We start from the raw sequence: 24508 nt of genomic DNA on the forward strand, positions 1-24508 counted from the left end.
GCTAGCTCGCTAACAAAGAAAAAGGAGGAACCTACCACGTGACGAGATTGCACTATCCGAGGGAATTTCGGCAACAATCCCCTGCAGTTTTAGTGGAAAAAAACCAAAGGGTGCGAACACAAAAACGCGACTTGAATCGATCACTCTGCCATTAATTAATCCAACAAAAAAATGCAACCAGATTGCCAAAAAAGGCCCAGTTCACAGAGCCGCTCGGGGTTCGTTCCGGATTCAGGCAATGGGCGAATCAACGATCTACACCTTGCTCTCTCTCGCCAGCTAGCTCGCCTCGCCGCTACCGCGATTATAAAGACAAGGCCGTGAAACAGTCCCTTCTACTCCAAATTACTTCAAACGTAGGCGATTTCACCGCAATCCTTTACCGAAAAATCCAATTCTCAGTGAGCGAAAGGTAATCCAGATGGCAGTTCGTCGTGAGCCCTTTTCTCGCGTTTTAGGGAGAGACGCTTAGAAAATGGCGGCTAGCTCCTCTCCCTCGGATTTGAGTCTGACAAACATAGGAGGGCTCTGTGTGTGTGTGTGTGTGTGTGCGTATACTGCTGGCTGGTAGGCGGGAGGCAGTTCTCAAATTCACCACTAGTGTAAAGGGCAGATAAGAAACGGCATAAAAGCTCAAAAGAAGATACCACAGGAGGGCATTGTCTGCCAAAACACACCACAATGTCAATGTATCACTTGTTAGATATACAGGGTGTTATAAAAGGTGCTGCAACGGTTATATTTAGTGCCATTTCCCACAACAAGTACAGTAAATATCCCATTATGCTCTAAGTCCTCATGCCTTTAACTATCCACATGAAGCACCTGGCCAGCATTTACAGATAACTGATTTTTCTATACATGAGGGATTTGCCCCTCTAAATAGCTGGACTTTTATAATAATAAGAGCTGGGAATGACTCATTATCCTCCCCGTTTTGTATTTGGGAGTAAAGAGCAGATAGGAAACGATATAAAAGCTCTATACCACAGGAGGGCATTGTCTTCCAAAACATAGCACAATGTCAATGTATCACTTGTTAGATATATAGGGTGTTATAAAAGACGCTGCAACTGTTATATTTAGGACTCGTTTCCACCAAAGAAACAGTAGTCCTCGTGCGTTTAGCTATCCACATAAAGCGCATGCCAAGCATTTACACAGATAATAAATGATTTAGCTATACATTAAGGATCTTCTCTTATAAAAAGCTGCATTCTTGCAATAATAAAAATGCAGTTTGACTCATTTTACTCCCCGTTTTGTATTTTGGGAGTAAAGGGCAGATAGGAAATGATATAAAATCTCAAAACAAGATACCGCCGGAGGGCATTGTCTTCCAAAAAAATAGCACAATGTCAATGTACCACTTTTTAGATATACAGGGTGTTATAAAAGACGCTGCAACCGTTATATTTAGTGCTATTTTCCAAGGTTTTTGTTGCTATTTACAAGGTAGGTAGGTCTATCGTCCCAATTTAACAAGTTATAGAGTGGAATTGAGTTTTGTAACTCCGTTCTGCTACATAGCAGACAATATACATTAATAAAGAATCAATTGTGAAAAATGGTAAACAGAAATAAACTATCATCACCGGAGCAGTGCTGAGGATGTTTACTGTAAATATCCCATTATGCTTTAAGTCCTCATGCATTTAACTATCCACATAAAGCACATGTCCAGCATCTACACAGATAACTGATTTAGCTATACATTAATCATGTCCTCTTATAAATAGATGCATTCTTGTAATAATAAAAATGCAGCTCGACTCACTACACTCCCTCTTTTGTATTTGCGAGTAAAGGGAAGATATGAAACAATATAAAAGCTCAAAAGAAGATACCACAGGAGGGCATTGTCTTCCAAAACGTAGCACAATGTCAATGGATCACTTGTTCGATATACAGCCTGTTATATAAAAAGGTGCTGCAACTTTTATATTTAGTGCTATTTAGGACTCTTTTCCACCACAAGTACAGTAAATATCCCATTTTGCTTTAAGTCATCATGTGTTTAACTACCTATATTTATCCACATGAAGCACCTGTCCAGCATTTACACAGATAATTACTGATTCAGCTATACATTAAGGTTTTGCTCCAATAAATAGCTGAATTCTAATAATAATAGCTGGGAATGACTCACAATGGTCCCTGTTTTGGAGAGGGGATCGCCCCTTTCCGGACTGCCTGGCTCACGGCACATTATACAGGAAATAGATCGCCCACCACTTCAACAACCTGTGTGAAGGTACAGCCACTGGCCACATGAAGGAGCTCTTCTCTACAGGATAAATGCAACCAAAGCCAAAATATAATGCCAAAGGTTGTGTAAGAGCAGGGGGAGTGGGGGTAACACCAAATGAGTTTTACTGGATTAAGTGTGGACATAAAAGCAAAGGTGCCAATATAGTGCACTTTCTCTTTGTTTAGTCTTTGTCAGAGGTTAGTAATTTGTCATTTAAGGCTGTATTGCAGTGGATTAAAACAATATATAACAATATACTAGTTTATAATGCAGTACACCACCACCACAAACTGCAGCCTCAGAGTTATATAAAAACATGTCTGACACAGTCTCAACAAAACTGTACATACAATTATTAAATAGGGTTGGGTATTGTTTAAATTTCTGATACGGGGAGGGGGGGGGTTCTTCAACAAAACCCTTTTAACAAAAGAAGCAAAGTTCATGTTAAATGTTGTCTAAATACAAGCAGAACCTTGCATTAACAGACACGCAAAAAGATGCGAAATGTTGATTGAAATTGGGAACTACCTGATCAAATAATAAGGAAAATACAAAATTACAAATTTGATGCCAGCCTTCAGTACTTTACATAACTCTGTACCAAATAAGTACTCAAGTTCGAAACCCAGCCCCAGCTTTAAAAAAATAATACTTGTTGCAATTTTTTGCATGATTGTTTATATAAGTGGTGTGGATATATATGGGTTCAGTGCCTCTGATCAGACAATGCTTGTGACTGACACTGTTGTATAACACTAATGCAAATGAATGCACAACACTTAGCATTGCCTCCCTGCATTTTTAGACTCCCAGAGTAGACATGCATAATAAATAAGTAATTATCAGTCTGTGTGTGTGTGTGAGTGAGTGAATGAGTGAGTGAGAGAGAGTGAGCAACTGTCTATCCACCTGTGCTGAAAATTATATCAAAATCTACATAAAAGGATCATTTAGCCGATGTTTTTGAAAGTTATCCATTGACCTGCTCCTTGTCTGCTGTAAGGCTAAAAAAGGTATCCATCTTCTTGTCTTGTTCCAGGTCATAATAGCAACAGGCTATACAAAATGTACACTTCCACATCCTAAGCCACATCCTCCAGCTCCTCCTGGGGGATTCAGAGGCGTCCACACGCTTGCCAGATTTGTAATCCATCCAGTATGTTTTGGGTCTCCTCCCAAGTTGGATACGCCTGTTGTCTGAAATACTTCCACATGGATGGTGTGTATCCTAATTAGATGCACATCGTGTGACTCCTTCCCAGGCGAAAGGGCAGCTGTTTCTGTCGGAGTGAGCAAAGGCACCCGAAAAAAGGCTTCTCATTTCGGCCACTTGTGTCCGCAACCTCATTCTTGTTTTGGTCACCCCTCAGAGCCCATGACCACAGGTTAGGACAGGTCGAGAGCATCGCTCCCCCGGGTCCGACAGAAACACACAAATATAAAAACCAACGTTTAAATAATAATAAATACTTTTTAGGAATACCTTTAACTCCATTGTTGAAATACTCCACTCAGTAATCCAAGGGGCCAGGGTTCCGGTTACCACAATTTGAAATAGCACTACACCTAAAAACAAAAAGAACCAAGAGACAAACATTAGTCAATAATCATATTTAAAGATTTCGTGACGGAGCCAGGCTCAGTGACTAAAGTTGACAACTGACTTGGCAGCGGTGTGACTCTCGGGGATTTTTACGTCCAGCTGGCAAGCTAACGCTAGCCGGCTAACGTTATTACCTACACGAACGTTATCACTGCAAATTTATAATGAAAAAGTTTTAGATGTTGAATAATTTTAACACTGAGCTTGGAAATTTTAAAAGTAACTTGTGGAGGGGGTTCGTTATTGACTATCATGTCAGAGAATGCACTGCCAGTGATTTTCGTGATACAATTAACAGTACTTTCTCTCAAGCTAGTGTTAGCCAAGCTAATGTTTGAGGCTACACCGACGTAGTGAGCTAACGCTGGCCAATAACAGCCAACTTAGCTAGCAGGCTAAGCTAATGCTCGCTAGCTTGACTGCTTCCCGATCCCATACTGACTTCTCAATGACTGCCGTTTTTAGCACGTTTGACAGAAAAGTGTGCTAAAAAATCTCCCCTACACAAATAGAACAGCCGAACGTTTAACTAAATGAGTGTTTTTTTCCCTGACAAGCGGAGCGTTCATTAATTTAGAGAGAATAACAAGACAAAATCTTACTTACCTGCTTGTCCTGTTACTAACCGTTTACGACTTGATAACAACCACCCCCAGCGTTCCTTATTGGTCGACGGCTGAATTTGAGGCTTTTTATTGGCTCCCGCAGCTGTCAGTCAAAGCAAATGCCCGTACAGCGGAAATGTGTACGAAAGTTCATAGCACGAAACTTCATTATCCAAAAATATTGTTTTCATTTGAAAATGTTTTCTTGAGTCCCACAACATCCCCATAATTTATAAATCACTGATTTTACTGCGCCATTATCAGAGTGTTGTTTACACCGCACGCATGCTAGCTACTCATAGTCCAGGGTGATGTGTTTTCACTCCATGTAACTACAATATTTGTAATGCTTTATCTTTGGGACTTTACTTAGAAACGAACCACTTATTTTCACTACAAAATACAAAGAACAGGCAGATAAAGCAGATGACTGCGAATAAGTTTGTCCAATATACTTAATTTGATCTTATTTCTTGCATCAAATGCTGAACAGCTGGTGGAAAGAAATGTGAAAGGTCTTGAGGCTTGAAATCGTTGCCCCAAAAGTAAAGACAGGAGACGCCATAAGAGAAGCCATTTACTTTACAAGAGTGAAGTTGAGTGAAATCTGGAGCTGCTGAGGCAGGAGACAAACGTAGGCAAGGGGCAGAGGGTGGATGGAGAGATAGATTAGTGAGGCAGTTTTGGGGTAGTAGTAAGAATATTATGATTTTGCAGTACCCAGCATTGTAGTGTGACCGAACAGAGGTTCCCATGGACTGATTGAGAATTTCCCCACATAATGCTTAAGTCTGACCTCTCTCAATCACATTTAAATATTGTATTAAAATGACTGGCATCCCGCATCTATGGCAGTTTAACATATAAGGCCTGAATTAGAGGATGGCTTTCTACATTTAGGGCGATTGTAGTTCTTAACAGCTCACCTAAACAATATTTACCATGCTTTATTTAGGCCCACTATATTGGTATGCATTGTTGGCCTTCATGTCTTACTTAAAGTCTACCTTATCTTTACCTCTGTGGATATTGAAGGGGAACGTTGGGCAAGAATGATGTGGTACTGGGCAAGAATGATGTGGTACTTATTGATGTCAGTGTTATCAAAAATGTTAGACAGACAGAGGTGGAAAGCGGGTCCTTTACTAAAGTAAAAGTTACAACACAACCAGTGGGGGAATGTAACAAAGTGCTCTACTTAAGTACCAATTTAAAATACCTGTATTTAATTTGAGTATCATGCCACTTCCTACTTTTACTCTACTACATGTATCTGTATATGAGTTAATGTACAAAGGACAAAACATATGATGCTTTGTTATAAAATAAACTATCGAAACAGTTTATACAAGTACACCTGAAATGATTTGTCGATTAATCAACGATTTTGATCATTTAAGTCAAAAACAGTCAATGGTTCCAGCTTCACAAATGTGAAGATTTGCTGCTTTTCCATTTTTATTATTTAAATAATGTAAAGCAGTAATTTACAGCAGTAAAATCCTGCTTTTACATGAATGCATGACGAGTAGTGCTTTAATGACAGGAGACATTTTACTGCAATTACTTTTACTGTCAGTACTTTAAGTACATTTGATTATACTTACATACTTTTAATTATATAACATTTTAAATGCAGGACTTTTACTTAATAGCAGATTATTTACAGTGTGACCACTCAAGACAGATTTATCAAATAACAAAGTGATGTTTTTTTATGCCTTAATTTTGCCACCTTCCACAATCAATTAAATGCGATTTCACAATCAAGAATGTTACTACAGGTATTAACCTTTTATAAATAATTCAGATGACTGTATCCACCGTGTGCTTGACTTGTGCGTTTCCCTCTGTGGGAGTTAGTGTTATATAGCCAGGGTGTGATTTCTTGTTGTAGCATGAGACCATAGATTTGTATTTCACCTGTGATAATTTGTGAATTCAATTTTAGCTGGATGAACCTATAAATAACTCAACTAACCAACACTCACACGTATGGTGTTCTCCTGAACTGTGATGTTGCTTCTCGGCACCATCTCTTAAACTTTACAGAATGTTGACTTGTGACATGGAGAGAGATCAGAAACTGGATTTGTCCTCACTGCATTACTGATGTACGCTGTTAGGACGCCCATTTCCAGTTGTATATTGTATGTAGTTGAGAAAGCTTAGCTAATAATAGATCTGATTTTTTTCTACCACAGCTGAAGCTTTTCCTTTTAGATTTCTCTCCATCTGGTCACTTTTATCTTGGGCTCATCCTTGTTCTCTCTGCAGCATCTCCATCTTACTCTCAGCTCATCGCTCAGCACAGCTTCACCAATGTGCATCAATCCATGGTTACTTGGCATAGGGTAACAGCACTTTATCGTTTGTGTAATTTGTATGTGAGTGGTGTCAAGACTTTGTGGCCTTCAAATCTGACCTTTTCATCAAGTTTCAATCTGGATTGTTCCTCCTCACCACCCTCTAAATGCTTGTAGATCTCCTGTTACATTCATTTGGCCCTATGATGGCAAATTCCTATTTAAAGGGCTCAAAACACTGAGGAGACATCTAAATGTAGTTATAGAGAACAAACACTAGATGGAGCTAAGACATCACACTCATCATCATCAGATGCACATGAGCCTCATAAAAGGCAGCATGCTACATGTTAACTATGGAGTAACCCACACTGGTTTTGAACTGTAGCATATTCCTGTTTACACTGTACTTGAAGCAATTGTTGTTATTAATTTATTTATTATTGTGTTGTTTAATTATTTTGACTTGTTTATTTGATTGCATTTTCTTGTCTGATGGTTTATGTTTTACTTATATTTGAAATAAACACTTAAATAAAGTTAATTATAAGCAGTATACAAACATTTAATCAATAGTTTATAACACACTATGCTGTAGTTGTAAGCACATATTTTGCATTGTTACAACTATGTTTTATTGTTACAACTATGTTTTATTATATTAGCATTCAATATGGTGGCTCGTGGCGATGGTGCAGTAAGACACAAATGCCTTTGATGTGGGAGACCGGTGTTCAATTCCCACGTGACACCACCACCAATGTGTCCCTGAGCAAGACACTTAACTCCTAATTGCTCCAGGCTTGTCACCTCTGACATATATATAGCAATTCTATGTCGTTTTATGTCGGATAAAAGTGTCATCTAAATGACTAATAATTAATTAATCATTATCTGTTTATACTGCATACTCCCACTTATGGTGCCCACAGGAGGAGTTACATTTGTAAAAACAAATATATCAATAAACTGTACTTACAATGACATTAATGTTTTAAAACACACACACACACACACACACACACACATATATATATAATCTAACAACTATACTTATTACAGTATAACATGATGTTTTTTTTATTAAACCAAACTAAAAGGTGTTTCCACCTATTAACGATGTAATAGGCCCATTGGTCTTCCTCATTGTCTCTTTTTCCTCTTCATATATCCAATTACTGAAATGATTTCATGAAGCATTAGCATAATAATGTCTAATGCTTCATGAAAACTACTCTTTTTCTGCATTACATTATTTGCATTTCTCTGTAATACCGAATTATGTGTTTGGCATATTTGGAAATATATCTTTGCTAGAATTTTAAAATGCCGTTTTGTGCGTCTTCACAACAGGAGTTAATGGTAATGGACCTAACAAAGAGGCAGTAGGGTCGAAGAAGTTATGCTCTTATTTTGATTGAGCTGTCATCATTTCTTCCCATTTTCACAAATAGCCCAATTAAACAAATGTCAAACTGTGGTTGCTGCCCATCAGATCACAGACAAAAATGTGCCTATTTAGTAGACAGAAAGATGTTTGCGGCAACAGTAAGCCATTTAATATTAGACAGAGCCTGACTCACTCATGTAGGAGGGATATGAGCTTTTTATCTAATAAGAGTTATATTGTTTACGAGTGAGATGGTGACTTGAGTAACCACGTTATGAGCTGAACTCTCATGCATATCAATGCACGATTGGCATGGCAGCTCCCTCCTGGGACAAACCTTCCAACACACAGTTTTGCCCTTTGAACCCCTTTATAATTATTAAACTCATCTTATTCCACAGTGTCTGACATTTATATTCTGTATCAGTGTCTTCCAGCTCTTCATCGAAGGAAAGAGTAAAATATTCAAACCCAAGACTCAGGGTTTTTTATGACTGCACCATTCAGTTAGATGTAAATGATCTAGATGCCTTGCACATCATTTTATACACATTTGGCCAATATTCAGCATGAAATATTTGTTGTGAGTCTGAACGGTGCTTGACTGCACAACATGATTTTGACTAATCCGCCATCAGGGCAGTGAGGTATAGAAGGATAAATCAAGGCAAATGGTGGACATTTGCTTTTCCTCCTACATGTTTGTTGAATTGCCTTGTTGTGAAGGTGGAAATAACCTCTCATTAGTGCTGTGAAAGGAAGGCAGCCTCTTTACTACAAAATACATAACACTGATAGTAGTAACACTAGCACTGTTCCAGACAAACAAACAATCATTATGCAATCATCAGAGTAACTCCGACTGTCAAACTAATTAGAATAAGAATGAAATCATCTTGACTCAAGTCTAATCAGTAACTGTGAAGATGAGCAACTCTCCCAGAGCTAGAATTGCAAACATGAATCCGTAAGATGGTAATAGTTGGCCTAAAGCTGCTCTGCAGGCAATAACTAACCTTGTTGTTCTCTTTAAGTGTTTGCATAGAACTTCACATCCAATTTAGCATCATGGTAGTGCCAAGAGACCTTAGTCCTGATACATAATGTGATTGTTTGGAAATCATCACGAACACTGTCACAGTTAATCTTTGTAACTTGGATTTTGTATTCCATTTCTTTCTGTTTTGGAGCTGCGCGTTGGCATGATGTCACAAATTAAAAGCAGGAAAAAACTCCCCTGTCTTGTTCCCGGTCATGGGAAAATATGGTGAGTGTTCACTTGAGCAGAAGGATCTTATTTAAAAGCTGATGTTCAGCAGTGCTTCCCTTTGAGACACACAAAGCTTAAAATGCTCAAAATGTATTTCTTGTTCGCTTTTGTCTCAGGAGACTGTGGAGACAAATGGCAGTGTGATCCTGAGCTCAGCCTTTAAATTGGGTATCCTGTAACGGTAGTGAAATGTGTATATGTGTGTTATCTTTGTGAAAAGCACATTCTGTTGTCTCTGTAAATAAACTTGACTTGAAATCTCAGCCATTTCTTAAATTTCAGATGCACACTCAGTTTATTATCTCTTCAGGTCTTTTCAAGTATGAAAATAACAATATTGAAAATAAATAATAAATAATATAGTGAATTACATTGTGATTTTGATTGATCACCATATGCACCACATAACTATGAATCTCTTGTTTTGACCAAATGCTTTTTCCTGTGCTGGAATGAAAACATGTCACCAACATCCTGTGCTTTGCTTATTCCTGCTGACATGACACTTTTAAGGATGCTGCATTTTAAATTGAACTTTTCTTCACATTGCAAACGCTCATGATAAGTACACTTTTCTTTAATTTGAGCACACAGTCTGGCGTTTTTTTTTACCCCCAAAAGCAATAGATGATTCACATCAAGAATAATACACATCACCGTGACATGTGAAATTCTGTTGTCTTAAATAAATTTGACATTTCATCACAACCAGAGCTCACACATCACTTGAAAGAAAAGAAATATCATGATTTTAGGGCGACAAAAAGATGAGATTCATTTACAATTTGACATAGACAGCAGTTCATAGAAATGCACAGGTGCTAGGCATACTGGTATAGTAGGAATGTGGACTGTGAATTGCTGATCACATGGATAATGTGCCCACGTGATTCACAGTGTGTGGTTTGTGTATTTGGTTTATATTTGTGACGACTCCATTGGATCTTTAACGCGCCGCTTTGCTATTTATATATTTACAATAAATCAGTAAACAAAGTTACCGCAATACGAATGTCACGCTTCAAGTCAACCGAACACCACAGAAAGTCACTTGGTAGATTCGAGAGTGAACACTTTCCTGATTGAATATTCTGTATTCTTCTCTCCCTTATCTGGCTTGCTGGTAGAGAGGCAACAATAGTAAGTCTCTTTATTCAGCTGAAGAGTTTTGTTCCAAAGCACAATACAACATCAAGTTCATTCTTTGTTGTTTGTATTGTTTGTAAAGGTTTGACAAAATAATCTTAACTCAAGGTCCACTTACTAGCATCACAGAACAATAATGAAGAAAGGGAGCAGAATTTGACTTGGCTTCACTATTTTATTAGGACCGTCTCATCTCTACAGTGCTTTTTAGCGCGTTTCAGTTGTTCAATTGTTTTGGTTTACCAGCCCACATCTTTACAGTTTTGGGCCACTCTCACCGTTTCCAGCCAGACTTTTCTGTGAAAAGGCTTTGATAAACTGACTGTACACTACCTGCTCAGCGACAAAAAAACAAACAAAGTAAGAGACTAGCTGCTGAACATAGTGGAGAATTGAGCAGCTAAAGAAACATATTTCCCTCAAGGTTAAGAGCTAAGGTAACGAATATTGATGGGATTATTTCCGTATCTTCATTCAAGAGAGTGGTCTTTCAATTTGAGAGCATGACGTATTGATTTCACTTTCAGATTTTGTAATGCTTGCTCTTGGATTTGCTCTGCTTCTGCAAAAGCTGTATGCTTGCACTATGTTATATTGTTACCTGCACAGATTTCCTGCACCACTTCAGGGCTGAAGCTGGAGGAAATGGAATATAGTAATCCCATAAATCTTGGGCCTACATTGAACAGGTGGACACAGAAACAACTCCATCAGCTGGTTTGGAGCGAATTATCCAGGCTACGGCAAGGCGTAGTTACGTCAGTAGTTGGCTGTAATAAACAAGACGTATGCGTTCCAAACCAGAAATAAAACCAGTCGTTTGGACCTGAGGACCATTGAGCTTAGAAAAATGGAAACAGCTGATCAGAAGTGAGTTACAAGTTTGCTACGTCAGAACTTTTTTAGACAAAGGCAAAAACCACCTCAAGCGAGCACAATTTATTTTTTTTGCCGTTTGCATCAACCTTTTCTAATGCGATACTACGAAAAGCGCATTAAAAAACGATGGAAACAGGGCTACTGTAGATGAGAAGATTGCGCATCAATTCTGGAGCTTGAGCTCGGAGATGATTAGCCTAGCTTAGCATAATGACTGGAAGCAAGGGAAACAGATAGCCTGACTGACGGCAACGTTCAAACTACTCATACAAAAACCTATAAAGCTCACTAATTAACATGTAGTGTCTCATTTGTTTAAACTTAAAAAAAGACATTGTGGTGTATTTTTGGACATTGGAGATAGGCTGGTTCCCCTGCTTCTAGTCTTTATGCTAAGCTAGGCTAATCACCTCCTGGCTCTCTATACCTCCTGGTTCCTGGTTCTTAAAGCCTGTCACTGATATCGATCTCCTCATCTAATTCATAGAAAGAAAGCTTATTATTTCAAAATTCCCTTTAAACCCACTATGTGCTTGACTTTAACATCATGTACAATACATGTATTGTATTGTATGTGTGGTAGACACATTATTTTGGAACAAAACTCTTCAGGTGGAAAGTATGGAATGTGTTTAACTTCCTGGAAAGTTGATGAAAATATCACGACTGTACGAAGCTGACAAAGAACAGAGAAAGGATAGCACAACACAAAATGAACAAACACTACAACCAGACAATTGTTGGTGAGCAAAGTAAAAAATTCAAAAACTGAAAACAAAATAACTTAGTCACTGGCCCTACAGCATTATGTTTGTCCGCTGGGATGGAAACCAGTGCAGTCCAGCGGTACGAGCTCCAAGTTCTCACTGATAGTAAGATAGCAAAATAAAAATAAAGCGTGCAAGCAGGAATACAACAGATATTCTATGGCAGGCAAACATTAAAGAAGTGCTGTACATTCACACCCAAAGTCACACAGATCCAGATTCAGCTTGGTGACCTGCATCTTTTGATCCACTAACCACTCATTTTATAAAGTCTGCAGTGTCCTTCATCCCCGCCCCCGTCTATTTTCTCCTGAAAGTCTGTATAATGTCCCCCCTGAGGTTTAGGAGACTGATGCAGTCTCTCTCTTGCTCTCTAGCCTGGTCCCAGCTCAGAAAATGTTTTAGCGCACTCCAGAGATGTGGCAGAAAATGATGACTATGACAGCTGGGGGTTCCTCCCAAAGCACGTATCTAGGACAAAGCTGGCCTCCACTCTCATAGCGACGTGGACTGCTTGATGCTGTGAAAGCTGACCCGTGAAGGTGAAGTGGGGATGGACATAGCCTGGGTCATCCTGGCTCGGATGGAGTGCTGCTCCTGCCAACGGTGGAACCGCTTCCGCACAGCTGATCGCACCTGTCAATAACAAACCAGGAAGACTCAGTCAGCTGATTGATCTGTGTGACTTGATTCATGTGTTTACTGAGATATAACCTATATATATATATTTTTTTTTTGCTGTTAATAGTAAATTAACAATAATTCACTATAAAAGTCAGTGTGTTTCTGGTAAAAAACATAAAGTTTGATTATTATACAGCTTTTTACGACCCATATTTACATTTTTAGCTACCTCTAGGGGACGTGCGACGGTCGCGAAAGGAGGAAGCCAGATGACGTATTTTAAATAGCAACACATACTGTAAGAAGACAGGATGGACTTTCACACAGGAGAATGATGTTATGTTATTTAGTTCAGTTCACTGCAGTTCATTTATTATTATCCCAGGTGGAAAACTTGACATGGATCAGAATAAACAACACAAATACACAAAAGATACATACACAAAAATGAAATAAAATAAAATGTAACCAGTACATACAATCCACTATAAATAGGCCTACTACAAAAACATAAAAATAATTTAAATTTAGTTTAGAGTTTTAAGTTAAATAGAGTTACTGTCTTCCGTTACGTAACATTACTTACTTTAACCCAAGCTACGGCCCATTTCCATGTGTTAAACATCATGTGAATTATGTGACATTATGAAGACTTGAAAAGCCTGTCGCTGGACGGGAAACGCGAATACAGCCATATATGTTGAAACTTGACAATCAATCTATTTTGTTGCCTGGAATGAGGACTTGTTCAGGAGTTGTTCTGGTTCAATGTGGTTCAAATGGAAAAGCAAAAGAATATGGGTTGCATTAAATTTTCATTGTCAAAGAAAAACATAAATAAAGTACTACTACTACTTCTACTACTACTCCTTCTTCTTCTTCATATGTATTCAACATACTCTGTAGAGCAGTTTGGGATACTGTAGAAATATGGCGGCGCGACATGGTGACTTCCATGGAAGGGGGCCCCGCAATGTATGTAGATAAAAATGGCTCATTCTAAGGTAATAAAAACATACATGTAAGGTCTTAATACACCTCTGAAAACATACAGTAGTTATGTATATTATATTGCATTATTTGTCTATAGATCGTCCTAAATATTACACACTGAACCTTTAAGATATTCTGTTAAAATGTAGACTCATGTCAACATGATTCCCATTATTAGGACAAAGTCAAAATTAAAAGATAGTAAATAAGTCACAACTATCAGATTTACCTGGAGAAATCTATAACAAAATAAAACCAAACTATAACACATTGAGTCATGCGATATTAAGTGAATTTCTGACTAACTAGATCATAATTTAATGTCTCTTAATTTTGACTTAAAACCTCATAGCTCTGTCTCTCATGACTTGAAGAAATTATTTTTTCATTCCTTTCAACTTCTCATTTTTACTGGCAGAAATGGGCTTCCATATATTTACAGTCCCTGCAATGTAAAGCTGAATTTACAGCTCCAATTCATACACATTTTGTAAACAGAATCTATGTGACAACATGCTATGAATCACTTTAATGATGATTAAAAAAGATTCCTCCTCTTTCATTCTTTCTAAAATGAATTCTTCCCCATGTGTCCCACTTCTTTCCATTCTGTGCCTCCAGTCATCACAATATTGTTTCAATGGAAGAGCTTTAACCTAAAAGTGCAAACCACACAAAATACAAAAGCCTCATTTTAACACACTATAATATTTTACAGCTCATCCAGCATTATGTTTGGCTACTGTCCCTCAGCCTAAAGTTTGTACAGCTAATCCTCTGCACACATGTTTTAGTACTAAATGTTGTGTCCTTTTCTCTTGAATGTGACTCTGGGTATCCTTTGTTCATCGGCCTCATTTCTTCCCACTGCTTTTCTGGTACTCTCAGCCTGAAACAAAACACTAAATCAATATCCTCTGTAAGCTACACATGCTGCTTAAGCCCCTTACTGGAGCTACAACATGGTTCATAATAAGATATTCATTCATCATCCAGCTGGCTAACACGGTGTGAGGTGGTAACCAAAGGGCAGCAGTCAGCTGATATTACATCCACATGCTGAGGAATAACTTATAAGGTAATGATTATTCCAAGATAAGACATAGATGGAGCTGGGTTTTTGGGACTGAAACAGCAGATTATGATTCAGCTGATGAACCACCTTGATTAAACCCAAAGATCTAATATAACCCCCCATGTCACTGTGAAAAGGTCAAGCTCAGGAGGACACTATTCGTGTTTATTCCGCAACATCAGGCAGTATTTCACAGGTTGAAGTCGACGCCACAAGGGTATTGGTCGAAACATTGGAGAGCATGCTCATAAAGAAGCTGTCCTTTTCTCAGATGAAACACTTATGTTTGGCTTGTGTCCTCTGGCATAAAGTATCATCAGTTAATTCTCCACACACACATTTTAGAACTAAATATCCGTTTGTCTTGAATGTGACTGCTGGTGTCCTTTGTTCATCTGTCTCATTTCTTCCCACTGGTTTCCTGCTACTCTCAGCTGATAAGACGGGATCTGGCTCAGGTGGCACTACTAGGGTCTATTCAGCGACATCAGGCAGTATTTCAAAGGTTGAAGTCAAAGCTAAAAGGGCATTGGTTGAAACTTTGGAGAGCGTGATGAGGGTGTAGTAAATTTACACTTTTAAGTACCAAGTTGTCCTTTTCTGAGATGAAACCTTTAAAGGCTCTAAAATCTGTTTCGTCAATCAGATCCCTGCTGTGACTGATGAGGTCCCGCATGAATGCAACATTTTCTGCCAAAGTTCAAGAAGTTTTGTTTTTTCATGTAAGAGATTTGTCACGGTCTTCGTGTTGTTGGTGTTTGGGGATTTTCGGTAAGCCGTTCTTCTTCTGTCTCTGTGTTGTCTTATCTCCAAGTTGCATGCTCATTGTTTCACAGCTGTACACCAGTGTTTTCCAAACCTTGTCTCTCATGTTCTCCTCTGATGTGTGGATGTATGGATTCTCACTGGATTCGTTATGGAATACTGTGCACTGTTCCACCTCACATACCCCTGTAAGTTTTCGCCCGACTGTTCTTCACTCACCCTCCCTCCATCTTTTAAGTGTCTGCATCTGGCTCCAAAACCCCTGTTTCCCATGTCTGCATGATGGCAGACCATAACAAGATTTTCTGTATTTTGTGTTCTCACTGGTTTAAAGTGGTCAGGACGTATTTGGAAAAAGGAGGAGGGGAACATTATGGGTTTTGTGCGAAGGAAAAAAGTACAAAGGAAGATGATGATATATATGATGCATTTTTTGTTGTCATGCTGCATAAAATGTGCAGGAAAAGAGCAACATGACATGCATTTTTTATTACATCTAAATATGTATAATGCACACTTCTTTCTATGTGTATGTATGTAGCCTATGTCTTATTATTAATTTTCTCTTGCTTGTGCAACTGTAGTCTGTCTGTCCATTCCCCAAAACATATTACAAAAACATGTAAACACCAAACACCAAAACCCGCCACCTTACAAAATACTGAATATACTACATAATAAATAATAAAACTACTACTACTACTAATATTAATAATTATGACATCATTCATTAAACATAAAGTAGCATGCTCTGTATGCATGCATATTAATATTTCTGTGCTATTTTGAGAGGGTTTCAACCCTGATTTCTCCGTAGATCCAAATTAGGGCTGACAATGTCAGAAAGCGTAGAAAGTGATGTCACTTATGTCGTACATGACAAGTCTTAATTGTGTCCTTAATATAAGTGCTGGAAGCTCTATCACGCAACTCCCTGCAATCACAAACAGTAACAGCCACCAAAAGGGAGAGTGGAAGCGCCTAAAGAGGGAAGTATTATAAATAATTGTCTGATGCAGGGGGAACATAAAATGTTAGATCGATAAGCGGATGTGAATGTGCTTACCTCACTGTTTAGGAAGCAGTAAAATACTGACACAAAGAAGCCCTGTGTGAGAGGAGGAGGGAGATAAAGAGAGGAACAAAACATCAACAAAAAGGAGGGCATTCAAAACATCAACGCCCTGATCCTGTTTTAATCGCATACACAGCAGCTTATCACACACGTTACATTCATTCAATCATCTCTGGAGAGGAACACAGTAATTTTGCTGTGCACTCATTACAATTACTTCTTGTCTTTATATAAAAAACATACACCCACACAAAGATGGCATAATACTGTGTTTGTCTCTGAAAGCCTTGAGGATGTTCAAACCTTTGTTGTTAAATCATACCTGAAAGGATTCCAGAAATGAATTGAAATATATGAAGACGATTTGAGAGATCTCATCTTCCCCCGGATTGACAAAGAACAGCATATAGGTGATTCCCAGGAGAGGAAGAAGTACCAGTGTAGCCTTCACAGCTTTCCTGTAGATGAGCAGACAACCGTGGGAGAAATACTATTGTCTACAGGCACCATTTTCTTTACGACAGAGGCAACAATCCACTGATCAAGTTTAAAATGAATTATTCAAGGTGTGTACATGCAGGAGCATCTGAAAAGTTGTGTCTCTTGGGTTTCTTCATTGCAGACGCAGCTGAATACAGCAGATTACATTCAATTTACCTGTATTGGATTGTCTCTGATGTGGTAGAGGCTCGCAGTTTGGTCATTAGGATTCTCACAATGTTGAAGAGGAAAATAAAATTGATCTGTGGGAAAATCAAACACAGAAATGTGAGGCTCTTTATGAAGGCTTTGTAATGTCTAATAATATCAGATAAAGTTTCTGTTTGGGGGGCACAGATTCAACAAACAACTAAAACTGAGAAGAGATGTCAGAAGCAAGAAGAAGGACAACTACAGAGAAAGTCGCCAGATAGTACCAGCAACTCTCAAACACATCAATAAACGCAGGGTGGTACAAAACTCATCACCACATTTTCAGTATTTTGAAATAAAGCAACTTGGTGGAAACCAGAAAAAATGCTGTTAAGAGGTACATTTGTTTGGCATTCATCCCTGCATTTTAAAAACGTATGTGTTGTTGATAGACATCTGTCTGCTCTAGCTAGCCGACTGAAAAGAATCCCAGAGTGAAATGGCAGCTGGTAGCAGTGATAACCCTAACTCAGACTCCACAGAGAGAGGGAAACATTTTGGCCTTATTCACTTTCTTGCTGAGAGTTAGATGAGGAGATTGATACCACTCTCATATCTGTGCTGTAAAAGTAAAGGTACTGCCGGTGTAGGTACCAGATGTGCTCGGGTGGTCAGATCTGTTCGGGGGCCTGCGTCTGCTGGCAGATTGTGATTGGCTGTGCGTCGGAGTGTTTACTGATATAGTTTTTGTGGGTCCTCAGATCAACTATGGAGAACTCAGAGCCGTTAAATAATCTTCTTAAACTTATTTAATGGCTCCGGGAGAACTTATACAATGAAATATAGTGAGACTTAAATGGGACCATCAGCTGTAAAAGCCCTGAGAGCAGAAAGGCCATGATCGGCTAATTAACGTTACGACGCTAATGTTAGCTGATGATCAAGTTAAAGAGGTGGTATTATGCTCATTTTCAGGTTCATAATCTTATTTATGGGTTGTACCAGAACAGGTTTACATGGTTTAATTTTCAAAAAACACCATATTTTTGTCATACTGCACATTGCTGCAGCTCCTCTTTTCACCCTGTGTTGAAGGCTTCGTTTTAGCTATGGAGTGATACATCTTTTCTCTAAATGATCTTTGATGGGAGTTGCACATGTGCAGTTCATAGTTAAGGACTACTAGCCAATCAGAAGCAGAGAAGGGCGGGCCAATGAAAAGACGGTAAACAGCTTCGGTTCAGCTGTACATGTTGCCGACCAGCTTGGCAACATGGACTGGAGCGAGAGTTTCAGAGTGGTGAGTTATTAATCTGTAACAAAAGGATCTTTCATCCATAAAGTTTTAACTGAGCTCTGTCTCTACATCACAGGAACAACTTTATGTCCACTGACTGCCTGGAGGGTAGCTAGTGTTTGGAAGGGAGAGGAGAGCTGTGTGCTGCAGCTCACTGTTATTCACTGTTTCATCCCTGTGATGTCACAAAAAAGGTATTTAACTCAATAAAGGGGAGGGAAAAAGCCTAAAAACTATAATACCACCTCTTTAAGCTAAAGTGTGTCTGTACGTTGTTGCCATATTGCCAAAGCAAATGTGAAATAAAAGAAAATCTTTTTATCAATAAATAAAGACCCCAAGCAGATCTGATCTCTACATCTGTAAATGGGGCACAGTGTAGTTTGTCCGAGTGACGCTGTCATAGTGTGACGCTACCGGCAGGCGCAGGCCCCCGAGCAGATCTGACCACCGGAACACGTCAGGTAGCTACATCGGCAGCTGGCTAACTTAGCTTAGCACAAAGACTGGAAATGGGGGGAAAAGCTAGGATGGCTCTCTCCAAAAGTAACAAAGTAACAAAATCTGACACCTCAAAACCTCTCCAATTAACACATTATCTTTGTGTCTACATTTGTTTAATCTGTGCAGAAACCAAATTGTGAAAACGTCAATTTGTAGTCTTACACAGAGACTTCAGGAAGTGATACTGGTCTCGTCCAACAAACAGTTAATATAAATATATAGTAATATATTATTTAATACATTGCACATGATATAAGAGGGGCATTCTGCATATTGAGTACTTTTATGTTTGATACTTCCAGTACATTTAGCTGATAACTTTTGTTTTGTTATGTCTTTCTTTGAATTGAATTGCTAAATTTGTAATATTGTATTTTTACATGGTAGCATTACTACTACTTTGACATCGAAGTAAAGGATTATTTCTTCCACCACTGTTTACAACAGCACACACTGACTCAAAATAAAGTGTCTGTGGAACATGTCCCCCAGTTTTAATAGTTTCTGGACAGCAATGGGGCTCTAAGGCACAAAGGACTAAGCTAGTTGTTCTGTACAGATAATACTCGTTTAGTAGGAATAATTTGTTATTGGTTTTTGTCTTTTGGGGGGATTTGTTGACAATAAGAAAAACATTAAATCCTTAAAACAGTTTCTTGATTATCTGATTTTTTTCCCCCCAGTATGATGACAGGACAAAATCAATAGCTCACACAATAGGTGCAAATTACGTAACATGGGAGTAAAAATAGCTGTAGGAATACTTTCCAGGGGCAGTTGACCTGACCTTGGCCCAAACAGATGCATGGCAATCTTTCAGGAACCATCCATTATACTGCTCCTCACTGCTCCCATGCTTAAGTTAACAGTTTTAATGACATCCTGTTTTTATTTCTTATAGCAGTACATCACATTATTGCATAAACACTTAAAAGCCACCGATGGTAAGGCATGGAAAGTTCACAACCGCAGCACCAAGACAGGAGATACCGCAAATATTCTGGTGACCTGACAATGATCCTGCAGGTTCAAGTGCTAAGCAAAGAGATAAAAGCCTGAGAGAACTTGCTATTGAAAGCAACACTGGAGACATTTTTTTTGTGAAAGAAGCAGAGAGACATTGAAAGAGGCAGATGTGTGCTTTAGGGTGAGAGTAAGGCAGGAGCGAGAGAAACACAAAGTGCCTCTTGGAGAGATGACTTTTTCGACTAAAGAGAGAAGATAAGGGAATGTGCTGTTTCTGACAAAGATGGGAAGGTCACTCCACCAACTGGAGACCCAGCAGGGAGAAAATACTTCAAACTGAGCAGAAAAATGGCCAAATCACCACAGCATGGGGAATTCCAGCAGATGTAGTGGTCAGAGTGTGAGGGCATGCATGTGGATATGGACTGAGGACAGTATTTTAGAAGCCAGGAGGGAGTTACTGTAGACCAGACAAAAGATTACTAAAGCTTGTACAAGGAGCAGGGCTGAGTCCCCAGCCAATCTGCAGGACTGTTCACATGAGCCCTGCCGGAGGGCTGAGTTTCCAGCCTTACATAGACTGTTGCAGGGTGAGAAAGAGTCACAATAACATAGCTATGTTCTGAATGCTGAATGAAAGGTCTGGCAGGTGGTGGATGTCCAGTTTAAGATCATATATTATCTTTACTCTTAACTATAACTTAAAGTTTAGCTGTTTAATCTGGTGCTGGAAGCAGATGAGAGAGCCTTTTCATTGAAGTGACAGCACACTGATTCACAATACCTGATGAAATAATAAAATAAAAGCGTGAAAAACCTCCCCTGAGGTTATGGAAATGCTCCAGTGTTTGAGATCATTCCTAATAGTTACGAGCAAGACTGAACATATCTTTGGAATTTATTCTTGTTTTTCAGCAAAAATGATTCCCATATTTCTTGCAACTTGCCAAGTTGCAGAGATTTAAATCTTACGCTTGGTAAGTGCACATGTGCAAGTTCACATTTCTCATTGCTAACATAAAGAATGTGTTGTGGTTTCCAACTTCACACCTGCCAGGCATTGTAAAGACATAATGAAGACTAATTGTATTAGCAAGTTATATAAGATAGGTTCTTCAAAGAAAAAATACTCTTACCACTAACACAAGAATCATGGGACCTTGGTAGATGTAGTCTGTGTATACACCAGCTCTCTTCCCAAACCAGCACCTGAAATGTCAAAAGAAGCAATCAGCCATGCTTAGTTCTAACAGGCAGATGTAATTATACTGTCACTCATCATCCTTCATAAAGAATTTCCCTTGCGAGTTCACTATGTGTTGGATTTAATTTCTTAATTTGTGCTCGGGGGTTTAAACACATGTTTTCCAGTCAGTAATTTACCCAAAATATGAATTACAGAGCATTCGGGATCATTTTGACCAGAAGCAGGAAATTCTTCCAAGGTTTACTTAAAAATTTTAGATACCACACTCTACAAATGATTTAAAACAAATGAAAACATCTGCCAGTGTAATGAAACTACTTGTGGGGTTTGTTGATAATAACAAAAAGGTAAAATATCACTGGTCATATCCTTTAATAATATTAAATCATATAATATCACCAGCCTTATCCTTTGATAATGCTAAAAAGCATATATCACTGGCCTTACCCATTGATAATGTAAAACATCTAATATCACTAGCTTTATCCTTTGATAATGCTAAATATCATAATATTGCTGCCCTTATCCTTTGACAATGCTAGAAAAATCATCTAATATCACTGATCTTATCCTTTAATATGTCTATGAAGATTCTCAGTCATCCAGGTCATAGTTATCCAACAAAGGTTAAAATCAAGGGCAACTGGACTTGGTTGAAGATACTGGAAGACGTTTCGTCCCTCATCCAAAGGACTTCTTCAGTTCTGACTGACTGGCAGGGAAACTCAGCTATTTAACCTCAGTGGGTCGTTATCCCGGGTCATCGATACCGCTGGTTCGTTAGTGTTCCTTGTTGCTGTGACGACAGTCGTTACAGTCGTTAAGACTACCTGTGGCCAAGACTGAACGACCATCGTTGGTATCTTCACCTGAGGCCAAGACTGAACGACCATCGTTGGTATCTTCACCTGAGGCCAAGACTGAACGACCATCGTTGGTATCTTCACCTGAGGCCAATAGGTTACGTTTGTTGAGTTTCCTGGGAAGTGATGAAAGGACAGCATTGTAAGTGGGGGATAAGTGGTGGCGTAGACCCCCTCCTCTGTTCAATGACGGCTTCTCGACCCGGGTGTAGATGGTTTCCTTGACACCTCTTTCAAACCATCCATCTTCTCTGTCTAAAATGTGCTTTGTGATGTAAGTAGACTGCAGAGGACAGGAGCCTGCAGATTGGTGTTTACAGAAAACCCCCACACACAGACCAATACCTACTCTTCGATTCACACCACCCACTGGAGCACAAGCTATGGGTCATGAGAACACTGCACCACAGAGCGGAAAACATACCAACAAGCGCCCAAGCCAGAGAGAAGGAACAGAACCACCTGAAGGGGGCACTTACAGCCTGTGGATACCCTAAATGGACCTTTGTGAAGACAGCCACAAGATCAAAGAAGAACAAAACAGAGGAGGAGGAGAACATAACATCCCTGTGTTTCTTAAATTCAAGAAGACGCTAAGACAGATGCTGGTCCACCCCAAAGACCGCACACCCAAACACAAGAAAAGCAATCTAGTGTATGCGGTCCAGTGCAGTGAGGAATGCACAGACCTGTATATTGGGGAGACTAAACAACCACTACACAAACGCATGGCTCAACACAGAAGGGCCAACTCCTCAGGTCAAGACTCTGCAGTCTACTTACATCTGAAGGACAGAGGACACTCGTTTGAGGACCACCAGGTGCACATTTTAGACAGAGAAGATGGATGGTTTGAAAGAGGTGTCAAGGAAGCATCTACACCAGGGTTGAGAAGCCGTCATTGAACAGAGGAGGGGGTCTACGCCACCACTTATCCCCCACTTACAATGCTGTCCTTTCATCACTTCCCAGGAAACTCAACAAACGTAACCTATTGACCTCAGGTGAAGACACCAACGATGGTCGTTCAGTCTTGGCCACAGGTAGTCTTAACGACTGTAACGACTGTCGTCACAGCAACAAGGAACACTAACAAACCAGCGGTATCGATGACCCGGGCCAACGACCCCACTGAGGTTAAATAGCTGAGTTTCCCTGCCAGTCAGTCAGAACTGAAGAAGTCCTTCGGATGAGGGACGAAACGTCATCCAGTATCTTCAACCAAGTCCAGTTGCCCTTCATTTTAACCTTCGTTGGATATCCTTTAATAATGTAAAACATGTATTATCACTAGCTTTATCCTTTGATAATGCTAAATATCATAATATTACTGCCCTTGTCCTTTGACAATGCTAGAAAAATCATCTAATATCACCGATCTTATCCTTTAATAATGTAAAACATGTAATATCACCAGTCTTATTCTTAAGGACTAAAATTACAGATAATTATGACTTGATAAAAAGGAGATTTTTCCGGTGCACATGTTTAAAACCAAAGGTGAATCCATTTTCACCTATCCAATAGGTGGCACTAAGCACTTACAATGAAAGTGAAAATGGTTGCAGGGATAATGCGTAATTAAGAATATTGTTCAATGCACATGTGATTACAGCAGGTTATTAATAGACATCCATCTCCGTAATGCAATACAGTTTGCCCATGTCCTTTTAATACTGGGCAAAGATAAAGAGTTTCTTTGAATATCTAAGAAGAATTTTACATCAAGAGTCACAACAAAGGGCTTACTTCTCATTGTCGTAGTACAGCTTCCCAATGGCCCATGCCACAATTATAGGAAAGGGTATACCTGTGAAGACAAAGTGACAGATTCTTCTTTCAACTGTTTCTGCAATTCAGATCACAAAATATCACTCTGGGGATTTCACACGGCAATTTGAAATCCATGTCTCTTTTTTTTTTCTTTCTTAGCCTAGCACCAGCGCCTGCCAAGCTCTGTCAAAAGCAATTGCTTGCTTCTGCACTTGCATCCATAGATGCAAGCCAAGACATGTCACCGTCTGAAATTGTCTTTGTAAATGAATGAAAAGCTGGACTCTGGTTGATGATAATGCAGAGTGAGTGAGTAAGAGAGGTTCTGATTTACTTACTTAAAGGAGTATAATATAGGGCAAACAAACAGCCATCACTTACATCTAAATGACAATAACAGGACTATGAGGACCCTGCCAGCTGCCACGTAACACATGTAAGTCCCACGTCTCTGGAAACTTTTCACCTCATTAGCAATATACTGTCATCAGCGTAATTTTAATCTCAGGAAAA

General features: G+C 39.1%; 2 protein-coding genes across 9 annotated transcripts in view; both read right to left on the reverse strand.

Annotated features, from left to right (window-relative positions):
- kansl1a (KAT8 regulatory NSL complex subunit 1a) overlaps positions 1–4504 on the reverse strand; it is a 29136-nt gene extending 24632 nt beyond the window's left edge. For 2 of the 7 annotated variants that reach the window (XM_038735997.1, XM_038735994.1), the window contains exon 1: positions 36–530. The gene's annotated coding sequence lies outside the window, so the exon portion shown is untranslated. Of the gene's footprint in view, positions 1–35; positions 531–3737; positions 3821–4463 lie in introns of those variants that run through there. The other 5 variants (XM_038735996.1, XM_038735990.1, XM_038735991.1 and 2 more) reach the window with 4 other exon arrangements.
- A 5195-nt stretch (positions 4505–9699) lies between these two features.
- LOC119916292 (corticotropin-releasing factor receptor 1-like) overlaps positions 9700–24508 on the reverse strand; it is a 59728-nt gene continuing 44919 nt past the window's right edge. For both annotated transcript variants that reach the window (XM_038736259.1, XM_038736258.1), the window contains exons 9-14: positions 23972–24032; positions 21289–21361; positions 17410–17495; positions 17075–17210; positions 16744–16785; positions 9700–12856 (exon numbers count right to left, since the gene is read on the reverse strand). In XM_038736259.1, coding sequence (XP_038592187.1) covers positions 12716–12856; positions 16744–16785; positions 17075–17210; positions 17410–17495; positions 21289–21361; positions 23972–24032 — 539 coding nt within the window. In that variant the 3' untranslated portion in view covers positions 9700–12715. The remainder of the gene's footprint in view (positions 12857–16743; positions 16786–17074; positions 17211–17409; positions 17496–21288; positions 21362–23971; positions 24033–24508) is intronic.

The sequence above is a fragment of the Micropterus salmoides genome, unplaced genomic scaffold, assembly GCF_014851395.1.
Source record: "Micropterus salmoides isolate LMB-PRFRI ecotype aquatic unplaced genomic scaffold, ASM1485139v1 Ms_hic_scaffold_21, whole genome shotgun sequence".
Lineage (NCBI taxonomy): Eukaryota > Metazoa > Chordata > Actinopteri > Centrarchiformes > Centrarchidae > Micropterus > Micropterus salmoides.